Below are 15,264 nucleotides of genomic sequence, written 5' to 3'. Positions count from 1 at the left end.
CCATTTCATAAGTCATCTTTGTGTGCTCACTTACTTTCTTTCTTTATAGAACATCGAATTTATACAATGTTCGTACTATGTACTTACCTTCGTTATCAATAATATCACAGTACAATCCATTTTATAAGAACAGAAAATAAAATAAACGAACGTTTTAGAAAGATTTCGGAAATCTGAGGATATAGATACAAAATAATAAAGTTATAAAAAAATGTTAAGTTATATTCTGTAAATATGTATATTTAATTTATTCAATATTATACTTTTACAAATTTCCACCCAATGCAGTTTGCATCGTAGTGTACATAATAACTATCATATCATAATTACCACATCACGCTCACTCCTTTCAAGAACGTCATAAATCAAAAATCGTCAATTTTCAGCTGTGCATGTTTTCGGAATGCTTAGAAAATTTACTATATCCCAGCAAAAGAGGCATATTTTTAACTTAATATTTACCCGCTACTGGGCAGAAAGTGTTGTTTTTGCATTTTGAAGAAAAGGTATGGCTAAATTATTTTTTAAAAAATGCTACATATTTTTCAAATGGAGAAAAAACCTTCAGGTTGTACCTAAAAAGATCTGTTGCATAGAAAAAAGTTCAATAAGTGGCTTGATATTTATTTTTAAAACATTGTATTATATTTTTGAACTTTAAAAACGTTATCCTGAAAAATCAAGTTTTTTGATTTATGACGTTCTTGAAAGGAGTGAGCGATCAGACACTCCTTTGAATACAATTTAAAAGTCTAAAAATAAATTATAAATAAGGGTCCATAACTACTTCTTAATACTATGCGATTACAACACCGTAATATGAAAATTAAATCTCAGTTGTAAATTATATAATTACATACTAAACACAACATAAAATATTAACTATGTAAAGTCTATACATTTAAAACTACTTTGTGCATTAATTTAATTAACATCTAAATATAATTTTTGAAATAAAGATCTTAAAAACACAGCATCCGCTTATTATTGACAATGTGTTTTAAGAGTTATCGGGTTAAATTTTTTCTCTGATCGACGAGACAGATTTTGATCTCAATGTTTGTATGCCTGCTATGTAATAAAAATGTATCCTATTAACCATATTTAAATTCCTTGATATTTTGACAGTCGGTGTCTATAGGGTATTATGTCCTAGAGTAGTGGTCAGCAAACCCTGTCCACGAGTCGCATGTGACTCTTTGGCCCCTTGAATGCGGCTCAGCCACAAATGTGCACGACCGACACCCTGTTTGTCCAGTCGGTTGTTCTAGCTAGTTTAATTAAGGCAAAAAAGTATTTTAAGTTAACAAACAGTGTATCTGCCTATATACTTTAAAATTTAGGTCTCAAAGAAACCTCAATCGTTGTACCGTGGATATTTAGCAATGTTGACTAATAGTTTTTCAACCACTGTCCTAAAATATTTTACTATCTCGCAGTTAAAAAAATTTCCACCGTGGCTCTAATATTCCAGTGCCAACTATATTATTAAATAATCATAAGAGTAGGCAAATTTATGATTTTTAAATTGGAATAGGTATCTACCTACCTATCAGCCTATTTTATAAAAATGCCGAATTTATGAGAACTGTTTTTTTTTTTTTTTTAAATAATACCTATCAGGTCCACTTTGAAAAAATAACACAATAATAAAAAATTTAAAAGAGAAAACAAGAATTGAATTTCTTTTAAGTAAATACTAAAATCCAAATCCAATCGGGTTAAAATACTACTTTGATAAGCCTTTTTCAACGAAAGCCTTTCAAAAAAAATGATAAAGGCTATTTTTTTACTGCTCATAATATGTACATTTGCGTAGCTAAATTTTAGATAAAATTAGCTAATTATTATTAACAATTATTTTGCATAGCTAAATTATTTTTAACAATATTATTAGATTTGAACGCAAAGTAATCCTGGCCATCTTTTTTACAGATAAGGCTATATTTTTTTTTATTTTATTAAGATCTCCTAAGATACTTTGCCAATAAGTATTTAACTTAAAATATTTAACTTTTTCCATAGTCTGACCACTTGACATTTTTAAACTTTACAAATAAAATACAGTACTTTTACTGTGTGCATGATAGTATGCATATTATCATTAGTGATTGAGAATAGAATTAATGTAAGAATCTCGTCAATAAATATATACAAAAAGTATTTTTCAACCAAATATAGCAAGCAGCTGAGAAATTTTGAGCCCAAATAATTATATTAATCAAAATTCCAAAAGTCATCTTCATCTTCTTCCTCCGCTGTTTTTTCCGTTTGTTTCAGTGATGATAATTTGAACCCGGTCTTTTCCATTTGTTCTAGTTCGGGGATTTTATCCAAAATCATTTTTTCCACACGAACTTGATTCAACAAATCCTGGATTTTGTCTTGAATAGGTCCTTCCATGGCATCTGTTATCTGGTATCGTAGCAAGTTTGGAAGGATATTAATGAGAAACTCTAGTACATAGTCGACAGTTCCTGCTCCGTCGCACCGTACTTGGATGTTGCCCAATTCTAACTGGAAATCTTTAAACTCTGGATGCTTTCTGGTATCCAAAGGCTGACCGATAACTACCCTCGCATTAATATACTCCACAGAGAAAGATGCAGTACCTGCCCGAGAATACATACCTCCCAAAATTAAAAGATCCCACTGAGTTTTACCTTTCAACTGTTGTGTTCCAATTTCAAAATCTGCAATTACAGAATTATTTGACATGGACAAAGAAATATTTCCCACTCTATAAAAAGTTGACACTCCCGTAATCCACGTATTGGTCAAGTACGCTCTGATAACTCCGGCTGTTGAGTTGTAATCCTTCACAAAATAAGGATCCAACGACATTCCCCTGACTTTATTCCTAGCATCCGAAATAACCATATCGAGGGGTGAAATGGAATTGGGAAACTGTAAATCACCCGAAACTTTTTCAATGTTTTTGTTAATTTCCACTCTTATGGTCGTGTACGCTTCCTTTAAAACATACGGTTTAATAGAATCAAAAAGGAATGTTCCCACAGAATTGAGCATTCCTTGAAACATAGAACCCATGAATCCTAAGTTTTCGAAATTCATAGCTATTTTTCCGAATGTTATGTCCATTTTTATATCCTGCGCACGAAGCTTTCCATCCCTTTCCACACCGAGATTGGCGAGCCCTTGGACGTAAACATCGGACAAGTCGACAGTAAATGGGCCCTGTGATCTACTCAACCAAGTTGACATGGTGTAATTGCCTAGTATCTGAAGGGACTTGATCGTAAGAGCCCCATTTACCTGAAAAGTAAAACATACATTTATTACTTACAATATGATTACAACACTATAAATTTCATTTTTAAAAATTCTTACGATTCCCTAATCCAACAGTTATACTTTACACAACCTTAAGCTTACTAGGTCAAGGTCTTACATAAGTATAGATGGATCGGAAAGCCTAAGGTTCTAATGTTAAACTAAGTCAGGACACTAACTTGAGGACATTGGCACTAGACACCTCTTAGATAAGATATAAAGAATATTCTTGGTTAAAACTAAGACCTAATATAGGTTGTTAAGCCAATAATAATGAATACATAACTAGGTAGGCCTTAGAAAAAAATTGTTGGAACTAATGACACTTTGTGTTAATTACTATTATGAGGCATAGTGGTATGAAACCCTGAGCCTACTGTCTGAATGCGTCAACATTTTAAATAATGAATTAATATAAGAGTAAATATCATATTTTTATTATAAATTAAATATTGTTTGAATAACGTATAAACGAATAATATTTTTATAAAACTCTTTCTTTATTAATTTTAAATGAATTTAGTGTATGACTTTTTCTAGAAATATTTTAATCGTGCATTTAAAAGTACATATTTTTAAGAGTTAAATCATACAAAAATATATAATTAAGAGAATATATATTTTTACACAGTTTAACACTAAAAATTACAAATATTTTTATATTTCTGTTAATTATTGACCTCTATTATTTTATTTATTGGTTTTATCTGATTTTTTATCAGTATCACTTTTTTTCTTTTGTTTCTGTTTTCGTTGATAAATTTAGCATCTGTTCCCTTCACCATTTTAACAGAATATACCCGAAACAACAATAACATTTGTGAAGAACTTTGTTTTCAATTTTCAAGAAAATAAATGCTCTAAAATAAATTGAAATAAGTACCTCCATTGATGACATTTCGGACTTGATATATGCTATTTTGAATTTGCTCAATCCATAGACCTTCATGTTTTTGAAATTCATCGCAGCCACAGAGAAACTATGTTTCATATCAGGAATCTCCTTTGGATCTGGTATTTTGGCCCCGGGTATTCCAACGGGATCATCTTGCTTATAGTGATCGAGAATAGCCAAGATTTGATCCCGTAATTTCTGCTCCCCTTCCTGAAGAAGTTTCTGTTCATTTTCTGCTTTTTCATTTTGGGCTAAAACATCACATATTATATTTTTAACCCTACAATTTTTACTGGTGAACATTTTACAATACTTTCGTCAAAAACTGATCATCAGGATTTTTTAATGTATAGTAAATTAAATGAAAGCAGAAACTAGTGAGTCAAATGCACTGTTTTTATTGTTACATTAAGATGAACATATTATCCACTGAATATCTTATCATCTATTATCCATATATGTAATAATTGAAAAAAGTAAAACACTTTAAGTGGTAAATTAGATCATTGTTAAACTATATAGCTTTCTCCACTTATATTTTATTTGAGCAATGATCGACTTTCGTTGCTGAATGGTGTTATGAATGCTCTGTTCCAAGCAATACAACCGACCAATATTGACTTTGAGAATGAATTTTCGCGAGGAAAGTAGAAATAAGCCAACAGACACAACAACCCATGGTCATAACTGTTGCCAAGAAAAACCAATTTAGTTGGCTGGGTTACTTTGCAAGTTTGCCTCGTTTACAGATACCCATTGACCAGTAAGTCCTTTGACAATTCTCGTCTGAATTATGAGATGCAGGCGTGACTTAAAGGACACAAAGAAGCTAGCACCTAATGAGAGATTCTAGAAGCAGTTTGATTTCATATACTCCTTATAAGGAGCGAGCATGGACTTAATAAGTTCCAAGCAATAAAGATGTTTCTAGGTATGAATGACTAAAGGTGAAGCTGTCAGAATTACATCTTAGGTTTGGGGAAAAGTAAAGCATTAATGACTTTAAAAAATAAGTTTTGGTGACAACAGATAAATAGAAAATTTAGAAAACTTGATTATCATGTACTCTTTTCACCAAAGAATTTGGCCCTAGTATCTTCCAGTGAGATTATTTGCATAAGAATTCAATATAAAGTTGAATGATATACTCTTCTTTCTCTTCACATTATCCAACCCCAAAGCTGCATAAGGAAAAGAATTTGATTGATGGTTCGATAATTATCAATAAGATGGCAAAGTGATCAGTCTTGCACTTCAGTGCCAATCCGAACACCGCACTGTAGAGGCATATTACTATTATGTTTTTATTATTAATCGATAAGACAGCTATCATAATATCACAGATCATGGAATGACGTAAAACAAGTACGCTATGCAAGGATTGTTTCATCTTTAAGGGCAAAGTTCTAATTTAGCAAGGTTAATATTGTACTATTACTGGTTTATATTATAATATTAGTTTTCTACCAAACCGAATGTTCTAAATGCAATTCACAAAAAACTAGATCTGTGGAACTCAGTTAGATGTTCAGGCTACAAATTAATTGAAGTTTAAACCTGGAATTTTATAGCTTTTTTAACTCCTCAAGAGCAATTTTCAAAAAAGCATTATCGAGAACTAACTAAAGAACACAAATCACAAACCACTTCACTGATCTTTCTAAAACACTATAATCCGTCGATCAAAGTGAGAAAAAAGGAATAAATCACACTCACTCTCTGCTGCACACGTACTACACCAATAAATGATGACAAGACACCAAGTTAAACTGAATGGCCTCATGTCTGTATTAGAACTTAATTGAATGCAGGTCAAAACGGATATGGAATGTAGACTGTCTGGCTGAGGTCAAAGGTTACTCCTTATCTCTTAAATATTATCTGCTCAAATTTTGATCAGAAAGAATAACAAGACAGTGTTAAGGGTAAATTATCTTTATTTTGTGGAAAATGACATCACTCAAATTATTCAGTCATTATAGTTTTCAATGGAGCACATGCACATCTTAATAGTAATTCACACCAAGAATAATCCAAATCAAATAATTTTAGGAATAACCCAAAACTAAAGTTTTTATATTATATCAATGGCTCAAACAAATTATCTTAAAATAAATCAATAAATTGAGGCAATAATATGATAGAAAAGCATGGTATGCAAACACCGTGCCCCGAAAAATTATGAAGTGTATAAATATCTTCATTCACTGACTAGAAATTAAGCCAATACATACATACATTTAGATTCAGGTGGTAATCAAAATATCGAATTTGCCACTATCATTTCTTAATTAATTTGAATATACATTTATGTATTAGGTTGATGGACTTGGATATGAATTCATCCATTTCCAAATAATCTATGTTTTTTAAGGATACCTCCCTTCAACTTTCTATTTAGTTTTAAGCTAGCCAGCAGACAGTAGAGTCCTTATACATTATCTTAATTGTCTGTCGAAAGAGTTCAGTATCATCGTTTACTTTATGATTTTCATTAAACTGACTTCAAAACTACGGCAATCCAAGATGTATGGGGAGAAGACATGAGTCTTCTTCGAGTTAAATAATTTAAGTCACCTATATGGAAAAGGAACCATCTTAGAAGACAATGAGATATATTAGATGTTGTCTCTTTTAAAGGTTACACATTTTTGATAAGTAATCTTGATACATTTTTTGTTGCACATTTTAGAGAATTTTTGCCAAAGGATAAAATGTTAATTTTTCACCATGCATTACAATGATTTTTTTAAAAATTTAACCTTAGGTAGCACTGGACTTACTAATTTTATTAAAAAAATACAACAATAGTTTATTGGTAGAGGAAAGAAAAAATAAATAAAAATCTTATAAAAACATGAAACACTCGCATCAACCTAACATGTAGAAGAAATTATAAAAGGAAAGGAAATCTTACAGTCTCCCATTTAAAAAAATTAGTTGACACTGTACCTTAAAAACATTTTTATTTAAGAACTATAAAAAAAATTGCTATTAATTTGGTTTCATCAAAACGGCATAAATCATTACATGTGAATTGTCAATGAACTTGACGAGTCAATGGTACATAATGATTAGTGACGGTGACCAATCATACAAAATTAAAATTGTGGATATTTAAGTTTTTATTTTATGTTATTCAATTTCTCAAACTCACTTTACATGAGAACTGAGTATCCTAATTAAGTATAAAATAAGTTAAGTTGAAGTTCTTTAACTCTTAGTAACATATATATTTTTAAAGTAGTTCCTGGGTAACAAAGTTATTTAACTTAAACTGACTATGTATACACATTCACGCCATTATTCATAAAATATATACCTATGAAGTTATTTTATGAACTTGAGGACCCAAAGAGTACAAATAAGTCAAAGTTCAGTGCCAGGTTTCTAATCCAAACGCTCCGTAATCCGAATTATTTAGTGGCTCTGCTTTTTGCCCCTGTAGAAATATCTGGCAAAGTTGGTCCCTGTTTAAGAAACTTCTGACCAGGAAACCAACTCTATCCTTAGCGTCCGATTGGGACCAGAAAACATGATTAGGTTAAAATTTGAGCAACATGTGGCTACAATGATGGGCTTCAGAATCAAGACGTTATGAGTAACGAGAACATCATACGTGATGTCACATGTGAAAAACTCGAGAAGGAATCTGACGACGGCAAGCAGCTGATGCCAGTTTTGCTTTGCTGAAGCTTTCGATACAGCTATCATCTGGGCTGAAGAAGTCATCCAGAACACCGAGGAATAGATGGTTTGCTTGATTCAGCCCTTAAACACCAATTAGGTTCGTTTGTTCAAAATCAGATTTTTTCAAGCTAAAATAAAAATGTAGACTTTTAAAATTATTCATTCAGTACCTAAATAAAAATGTAAAATAAAGAACATTTTCATAAACTGAACTTTCCTTTTTTCTGTCATTTTTCTCAAAACAGTAATTCAAACGATTCCCTAATCCGAGCGGCCCATTGCACAATTTGCGTTCAGATTAGCGAGCTGGCGCAGTATTATTATTTTAACTGTCTAAAAAAATAAGCACTGATATTTAAATAACACTCAATTTCTTTTTAATTCCGATATATATTTAAGACCCTATACAAATGACAAGAGACTGGTGCGTGTTTAGTTTTTGCGTGTTTCCAACTACCAGGTACGCCAATAGAGGTTAATGAAAGGGAATCTCGTGACAGTCATCCGTCTTGAGATACACGGAATTCGCAAGAGACGCGAGTGTGTCATTTGTCATGTTGTAATCAGTTATCTCTTCATAAAACAGGATAAAATTATTCATAAATGTTTCCCATACACCACCGTTCATATTAGATACACATTATTTATTACAAATACTTCACCCATAATATTAAGTGCTTTATTACAATTTCGTCAGTTAATTTTGCATCCGTCAAAAAAAAATATTTACAAAATTAAAACAACTATCCTAAAACATAAAACATTAAATAAAATACAACACATTACCGATCGTACAATACCTGTATTTTTTGTACACAATACCTCGCATATATTCGTTAATAAATATGTTCATTAAAAAAATATATTATATTTATACACAATGCGCAAAACTGTCAAAAAACAATATCAATTTGATACATACATACACGTTAAATATTAAGTATGTAGGTATCAATCTGTATAAAATAGAAAATATTTTGCACTTTCTTTATGAGACCATTACAGAACGCAAATACTTATTAAAGCACTAATATTACAAAAATATAACGTAACAAAGCTAGAGAAATATTTGTGTTAGAAAAAAACTTATAAATACATATGTATAATTGCTTGTCAGCTATAAAAAAACCAAAGGGAATGGAGAGCTTCACCACCGCATAGCAGTAGGATGAAAGTTCATATGGCAGGGCCGCCTCACTTGGCGAGCAAGGCCGCGCCCGCGAGCTCGGGGAACTTGGCCACCTTGCCGTTCCTCGAGGAGCTGTACTTGTCGGTGACGGCCTTGTAGCGCGAGGCGGGTGCGGCGGCCAGCAGGGCGGCCAGCTGGCGGACCAGCGGCGCCAGGCAGCGGTAGGAGTAGCCCGAGTAGAAGGCCAGCGTGGCGCTCCAGCAGGCGCGCGGCCGCCCGCCCGGAGACAGCAGCCCCAGGGAGAGGCACACGGCGGCCGACGCCAGCTCCGAGGGCCGGTGGTGGGACAGCGGATACTCCAGCAGGGACAGGTCCACCAAGTATTTGGCGAGGAAGTGTTCCCTCGTCGTCCCACTCGCAGCCTTGATCAACCTACCGAAACAAGTACATCAATTAAAGTATGCGCATTATTCAATATAACTTCTTCTAACCCTTATCTGCACCCAATAGTACAAAGGGAACTGTATCATATAAACACAGTGTTATCTTGATTATTACTTACATCACTCCTGCGTGATGAGCATCCATGGTGATCACTCCTGCGCTTCAAGGACCAGTCCAGGGTAATATTAAATAAATATAGAGTGTAAAATCACTAATATTTATTTTTACCCCCTTCCCCCGGGAATCGAACCCGGGACCTCCAGCATGGTAAATGAACATGCTAACCATTACACCACGTAGGTGGACAATATATCTTCAGTTTGCAAAAATCACTGAGTGAGAATTTAGAAAATACAAGCTTATTTACTTACTTTGTATAAATGTAAGTCACCAAGTGTCTAATACACAGCGTGTTTCAAAGCTAATTAATATTTTTTGTCATAATAATATGGTGTATCATTCAAATATTTTTTTATGTTGATGCATAAAAGGGTCTTTTTTACTTATCAAAAAAAAACTACAAACCGTCTCACGAAATGCAGGGGCAGAGGCCTTCCGAGACAGAAATCCAAGGTGACTAGAATGGATCTCTCACACTTGAGGATTTCCCTCTTGGTGTAGGTGTTATTGGTGATGTATACATAATCCACAATGTCAGGGGGGAACATCTCTTCATATTTGCTGGCAATGAACATTGCGGTTATACCGACTAACTGAATTTGACCTTTTTCAACATTCTTTACCACCTTGAAAAAAATACAAAAATCAATGAAGTCATAAAAGTAAATTTTATATTATCTTAAAGTAATAGACAATAAAATTATCTTTTTCTTTAAGATAAAGTATGATGATGAAGAGAACAAGTTGTTCTCAGTTGAAAGACTCAAAGACAAATTAACAAAGGGAAATCGTATCATATTTTAGTATTTTCTTACTTATATCCTTTATCATTAACATTTTGCTTACAAATGATATATTTATAAAATTAGATACAAATCATTTCATTACCACATGCAATATTGATACATATATATATATATATATATATATATATTTTTTTAAATTGCATTCAAAGTTCTTCATACTGTAAACGTGATTTTTTTTAAAGTATGTTAATGAAGTTTTATTCACAATGACCTTTTTTTGCCTAATGTTATAAATATATTTTTTGCAAGTTAACGGTTTGTGGAGAAAGAAATATCAGTGAAAATACAATGTTTCATTACACTTTAACCAGGAAAAATTGTTAAATTCAGCAAATGATATTTACTGACCTGCAAATATCTGTCAATTATGGCAACAGTCAAGTGAAGAGTCTCTAGAAGAAGGCTAAACTGGGCATGGACTTGTACCAGCCAGTCAATCAGTACTGATCGCATCTTTGGAGTCATGTATAACTGAAATTAAAACATCCATGTTTGTAATATGTAGACATAAAAATAACTGAAAAGGTTACTCTAGCAAGCGAGAAAATAAAGTTATAAAACCTGTCCACTGAGATGCTGCGGCTGAATAGGGAACTGTAATTCTAGATCTCGAAGGTAAGAATAAATGTCCTTGATATATATGGACATAAGAATCGGATTCTTCTCTTCTCCCGCATCAATATCTTCAACTCCGTCCAACAACTCGGTGGAGTAAGAATCTTTCTTCTGAGAGTCACACTTGGCTTCCTTCTCTACAGACACATTTTTCACAAGTCTCTCCACTAGTCCATCTTTTACTGTCGGCTTCACCTTCTTTTCTTTCTCTTTCAATATGAGATTCTCTTTTGAGTCCGTTTTCTTTATAATATTGGTTGATATCTGCGAAAAATTATTATGTAATATGTAAAGCTTTTTTACAGAAACAAAACAAAAAAGGTTTACTGTGTAAGGACATTTACAAAGCCCATGAGATATGTCCAGAAAACTAAACTAAATTAAAGTTTTTGCAAGAAAAATCTTTATTTCAGTTTATTTGAAAAACTATTAGAAGGTTGAAATTGATAGATTAATTTTATGAGAACACATATCGCTCACTCCTTTCAAGAACGTCATAAATCAAAAATCGTCAATTTTTAGTTGTACATGTTTTTGGAATGCCTAGAAAATGTACTATATCCCAGCAAAAGAGGCATATTTTTAACTTAATATTTACCCGCTACAGGGCAGAAAGTGTTGTTTTTGCATTTTGAAGAAAAGGTATTGTTTAATTATTTTTTTAAATATACTAAATATTTTTAAAATGGAGAAGAAACCATCAGGTTTTACCTAAAAAGATCTGTTGCACTGTAAAAAGTTTAATACGTGGCTTGATATTTATTTTCAATACATTGTATTATATTTTTAAACTTTAAAAACGTTCTCCTGAAAAATCGAGTTTTTTGATTTATGACGTTCTTGAAAGGAGTGAGCGATATGTGTTTTAATTGCATCTCTACGAGTACAAAATCATATTTAAATTTTATTACGATTAAACAAAAATACACAAATTTATAAAAAAAATCTTATTTTTTAAGCATATTTGGTTTTTATATTCCATGTGATTTATTCCATACCGAATGTAGCGAAAATATATGAATATAAAATTTTCAAAAATTACATTTTACAATAATGGATACAATATCAATGATTTACGCGGCACTTACAGGCCAAATTTCAAAACATCCTACTAAACTATGCCAATATTAGCCAAATGTGAATAGGTATTTTGAGACAATGGAAGGTCCCCAATTAAATTTGCCAATGCATTCTAACTTTCAGATGAGTATACTTGTATTTAAGTGTAAATGCTGCTATAAAGAAGGGAATTCCAGTCCGATTATATTGAACTGTCCCTTGCATTGAACAGCTAGTACTGAGAGTTAAAAGTTGTAAATACTAAGCAAGCATTATTTTAACAATTCCTCAGTTTGTGTAGACAAGAAATGGCTAAAAAAAATATAGAATAAAATTACCTTGGTCTGTCTGAGGCGCGTAGTTATGATTCCAGTCTTGCCGGCAAGTGTTATGGTACTTTCTTCTCGACGTAATGGTTTCTGGCAGATTTCATTGGCAGGTATACTGGTAACACTTGGAGCCTTCACCGCTAATCTGGTATCCACTTTAGCTTGAACATTTTTATAGCTAGAAAATTTAATACACTTTCAAATTTGCGGATTTGATTCTTAAAAAATGTGACTAACTAGACCTGGATTAAACTAGACTGATGGTTAGAAACTCCAAATATATATAGGATCACACAACAAAAGTAAAACCAACAGTGGAATGATAAATATATGCAAACATTATTTTCTTCTTATTCTAAACCTTACAAGCACCCAATGGTGCATAGAGCACTGCATCATATCAACGCAGTGTTATCTCGATCGTTAACAGCTGTATATGGTATCAAACGTTTCAATCGATATCACTAGTCTGTTTTTGGTTGGTTGGAAGATATTGCTTTTTAGCAATAAGCCCGCCAATGTACTTTATTTTATATTCATTTTCTGTACATGAAGTTTAAATAAATAAATAATTGCAAAAGGGCAGGGTGATTAGCCCAGCGCTTCAGGTACCAGTCCAAGGTGATATTAAATAAATATGAAAGGGAAAACCACCCAAACTTATTTTGACCCTCTGGGAATCGGACCCGGGACCTTCAGCACGGTAGCCAGATCCGCTAACCACTACAATACGGAGGCAGATGTTGGATTTTGATGATTATTAAGAATACTAATTTAAATAAATAATTTATCTTATAAATAATCATGCATGCAGATAATTAGTCATCAGCACGGAGTCAGGCAAGATTGTATCCTTTCGGTGCTTCTCTTCGTCATTCACAAGGATTTTATTCTTCAAAACCCATTACTACCCAACCGAGGAATAACCATCTCCTCCTCTCATACGAATACGCACCTGATACCGTCGTGATGACTCCGTTAAGGGTCTTCAATCGAATATCCACAGGCTTAATAGGTACTTTATGTACAAAACTAACATGTGAAACACCATGCGCCTAGGTGGCTCAGTAACCTTTGGCTTTTAGTAACCAGTTGATTAACGGGATTGAGTTACAACTACTTGGGAATACAGGTAATGAGAAATAGCAGCCTTCAAAAAATAGGAGTGTTTCGACTTCCAGGACTTCCAACAGTGTGAAAGTTTTCTGGGTTTGGATTTATACTCGGTGGAGATCAATTGCCACCTATTCAATGCCTGAATCATACATTTTCTCCAATACAGCTGTGAAACATGGCACCTTATAAGGACCCAGAACAGCCATATACTTAGCTTTAAGAATAGGTATCTTTGACGAATTCAAGGCATGCGGTGGTTTGACTATGTGAGGAACGAGAGAATAAGGTATGGGATGAAGCAACCATAGTAAAAAAATGTCACCGAGAAAAAGGATTTTAGTCGGCTAAGCCACGTTTGTTCATTCCAAGAGTCATAATCAAGTTTGCATTTTTTATAAGGCGTCAGGTTCCTGCTGCCCAGGATGTTCATTGCTGCAATTTTCGTCTCAACAACGCGATGTGGACTTTACTTAGGAAGGTGAAAAGGAATTAAAAGCCGACAGAAAAGCCTGGAGGCAACTTCTGGACTCTAATTTCTCCACATGGGGAATGAATTAAGTAATTACCCATATGTACCTGCGTATAAGAGGCCTGGAGCTGACGACTTTCTTTTCTTTATCGCACACATCTTGAGTTTTTCCAACAAGAGAAGGCTGTTGAACTCTAATGTTATTATTACTGCAAATATCACCGAGTACATTCCTTCTCGTGGAATTAACAACGGGGCCTCCCTTGATAGTTTGAGTTTTTGCTTTATTTGTGAATACATTTTCTTGCCCATTCAACGCCTAAAAAAAAATATCAAAAAATTAGATTGCAACAATAATAAATAGATCAACATAATCTGAAAAACAATCGACTCACATTGATGTTTACTCTGCTTTTATACTCCATTTTAGAATTCTCTCGTATAAAAAATACGGCGCTACAGTATAAGCAGCTGACCGATGAATTATGTTTCAAGTTTTATGCAGTTGGAAGTCAGAAACGGAAAATCAAATGCAACCGTCGGCAACGTCTGGTCAAAAGAAAACTTTGGCAAGCCGACAACGGAAATAATTTCAAACCACAGACTAACTATTTATATAAAGACCGCCAACTACCTCGATTTTTTATGGCTGGAAGTGATATTCGCCAGCGGCCGGAAGCGACGTAAACGGCTACTAGTACTAAGCTCCCGGCTGGGCGTGACTTCGCCGCGGCTGAATGTCGAATCCACCCGCCGAAATATTTATCATTAATTTTTCAGGTTAAATGGTATTGATATTGAAATTTGTTGTATTACATATTTTCAAAATTATAATATTAATATTACAAAGAAGATATTTCACTATCTAAATTTATTTATTTCAGTGTAAACAAAAATAGAAAGGTCACGGCTAAAACGCGACATTTATAAAAAGAGTTTAGGCGTTTAGTTGAGTTCAAAAGTTCAGTTTAATAATGGTTACTCAACTCAGCCGTACAACGGTAAATGGTAATGGTAATTTTTTTGACTTACTATAATATACAATATATAAAATTCCAGAAAACACAATATTTTAAAAGGACAGAAGGAGTGTCCACCACTTCCTGAAGTTATGTTTCTTATCGGGGGTGCCAGCGCCCCTTTCTGGACGTTTTGGAAGTCTGGCTAGGCGTTTTTAAAATTTTCGCATTTGGGGGGTGCTGCAGAAGGGAGCGGGAGGTTCAAGGGAACGTTGTGTCAATAAAGAAAAACTACACTTTCATACGCAAAATTTAACTTTAACTTTGGCATAATACTCA

The 15,264-nt window shown here is 33.3% G+C and overlaps 2 protein-coding genes across 2 annotated transcripts; both read right to left on the bottom strand.

Annotated features, from left to right (window-relative positions):
• Positions 1-1,860: 1,860 nt before the first annotated feature.
• Positions 1,861-6,054, bottom strand: LOC148302958 (uncharacterized). The gene is made up of 3 exons (XM_088270810.1): positions 5,906-6,054; positions 4,178-4,440; positions 1,861-3,276 (listed from the first exon to the last, which is right to left on the bottom strand). Exons 1-3 carry the CDS (start codon positions 5,970-5,972, stop codon positions 2,218-2,220), a joined length of 1,389 nt encoding a protein of 462 aa, XP_088126936.1. The 5' UTR covers positions 5,973-6,054; the 3' UTR covers positions 1,861-2,217.
• A 54-nt stretch (positions 6,055-6,108) lies between these two features.
• CycB (Cyclin B) lies at positions 6,109-14,558 on the bottom strand. The gene is made up of 7 exons (XM_088270809.1): positions 14,362-14,558; positions 14,074-14,285; positions 12,391-12,559; positions 10,940-11,257; positions 10,727-10,849; positions 9,978-10,198; positions 6,109-9,440 (listed from the first exon to the last, which is right to left on the bottom strand). Exons 1-7 carry the CDS (start codon positions 14,389-14,391, stop codon positions 9,074-9,076), a joined length of 1,440 nt encoding a protein of 479 aa, XP_088126935.1. The 5' UTR covers positions 14,392-14,558; the 3' UTR covers positions 6,109-9,073.
• Between the last annotated feature and the right edge of the window lie 706 nt (positions 14,559-15,264).

This window comes from Brachycentrus maculatus, unplaced genomic scaffold (genome assembly GCF_059751285.1).
Source record: "Brachycentrus maculatus isolate JH-2025_06_01 unplaced genomic scaffold, ASM5975128v1 h1tg000396l, whole genome shotgun sequence".
NCBI classification, from domain to species: Eukaryota; Metazoa; Arthropoda; class Insecta; order Trichoptera; family Brachycentridae; genus Brachycentrus; species Brachycentrus maculatus.
This window is presented reverse-complemented; position numbering and strand designations above follow the sequence as displayed.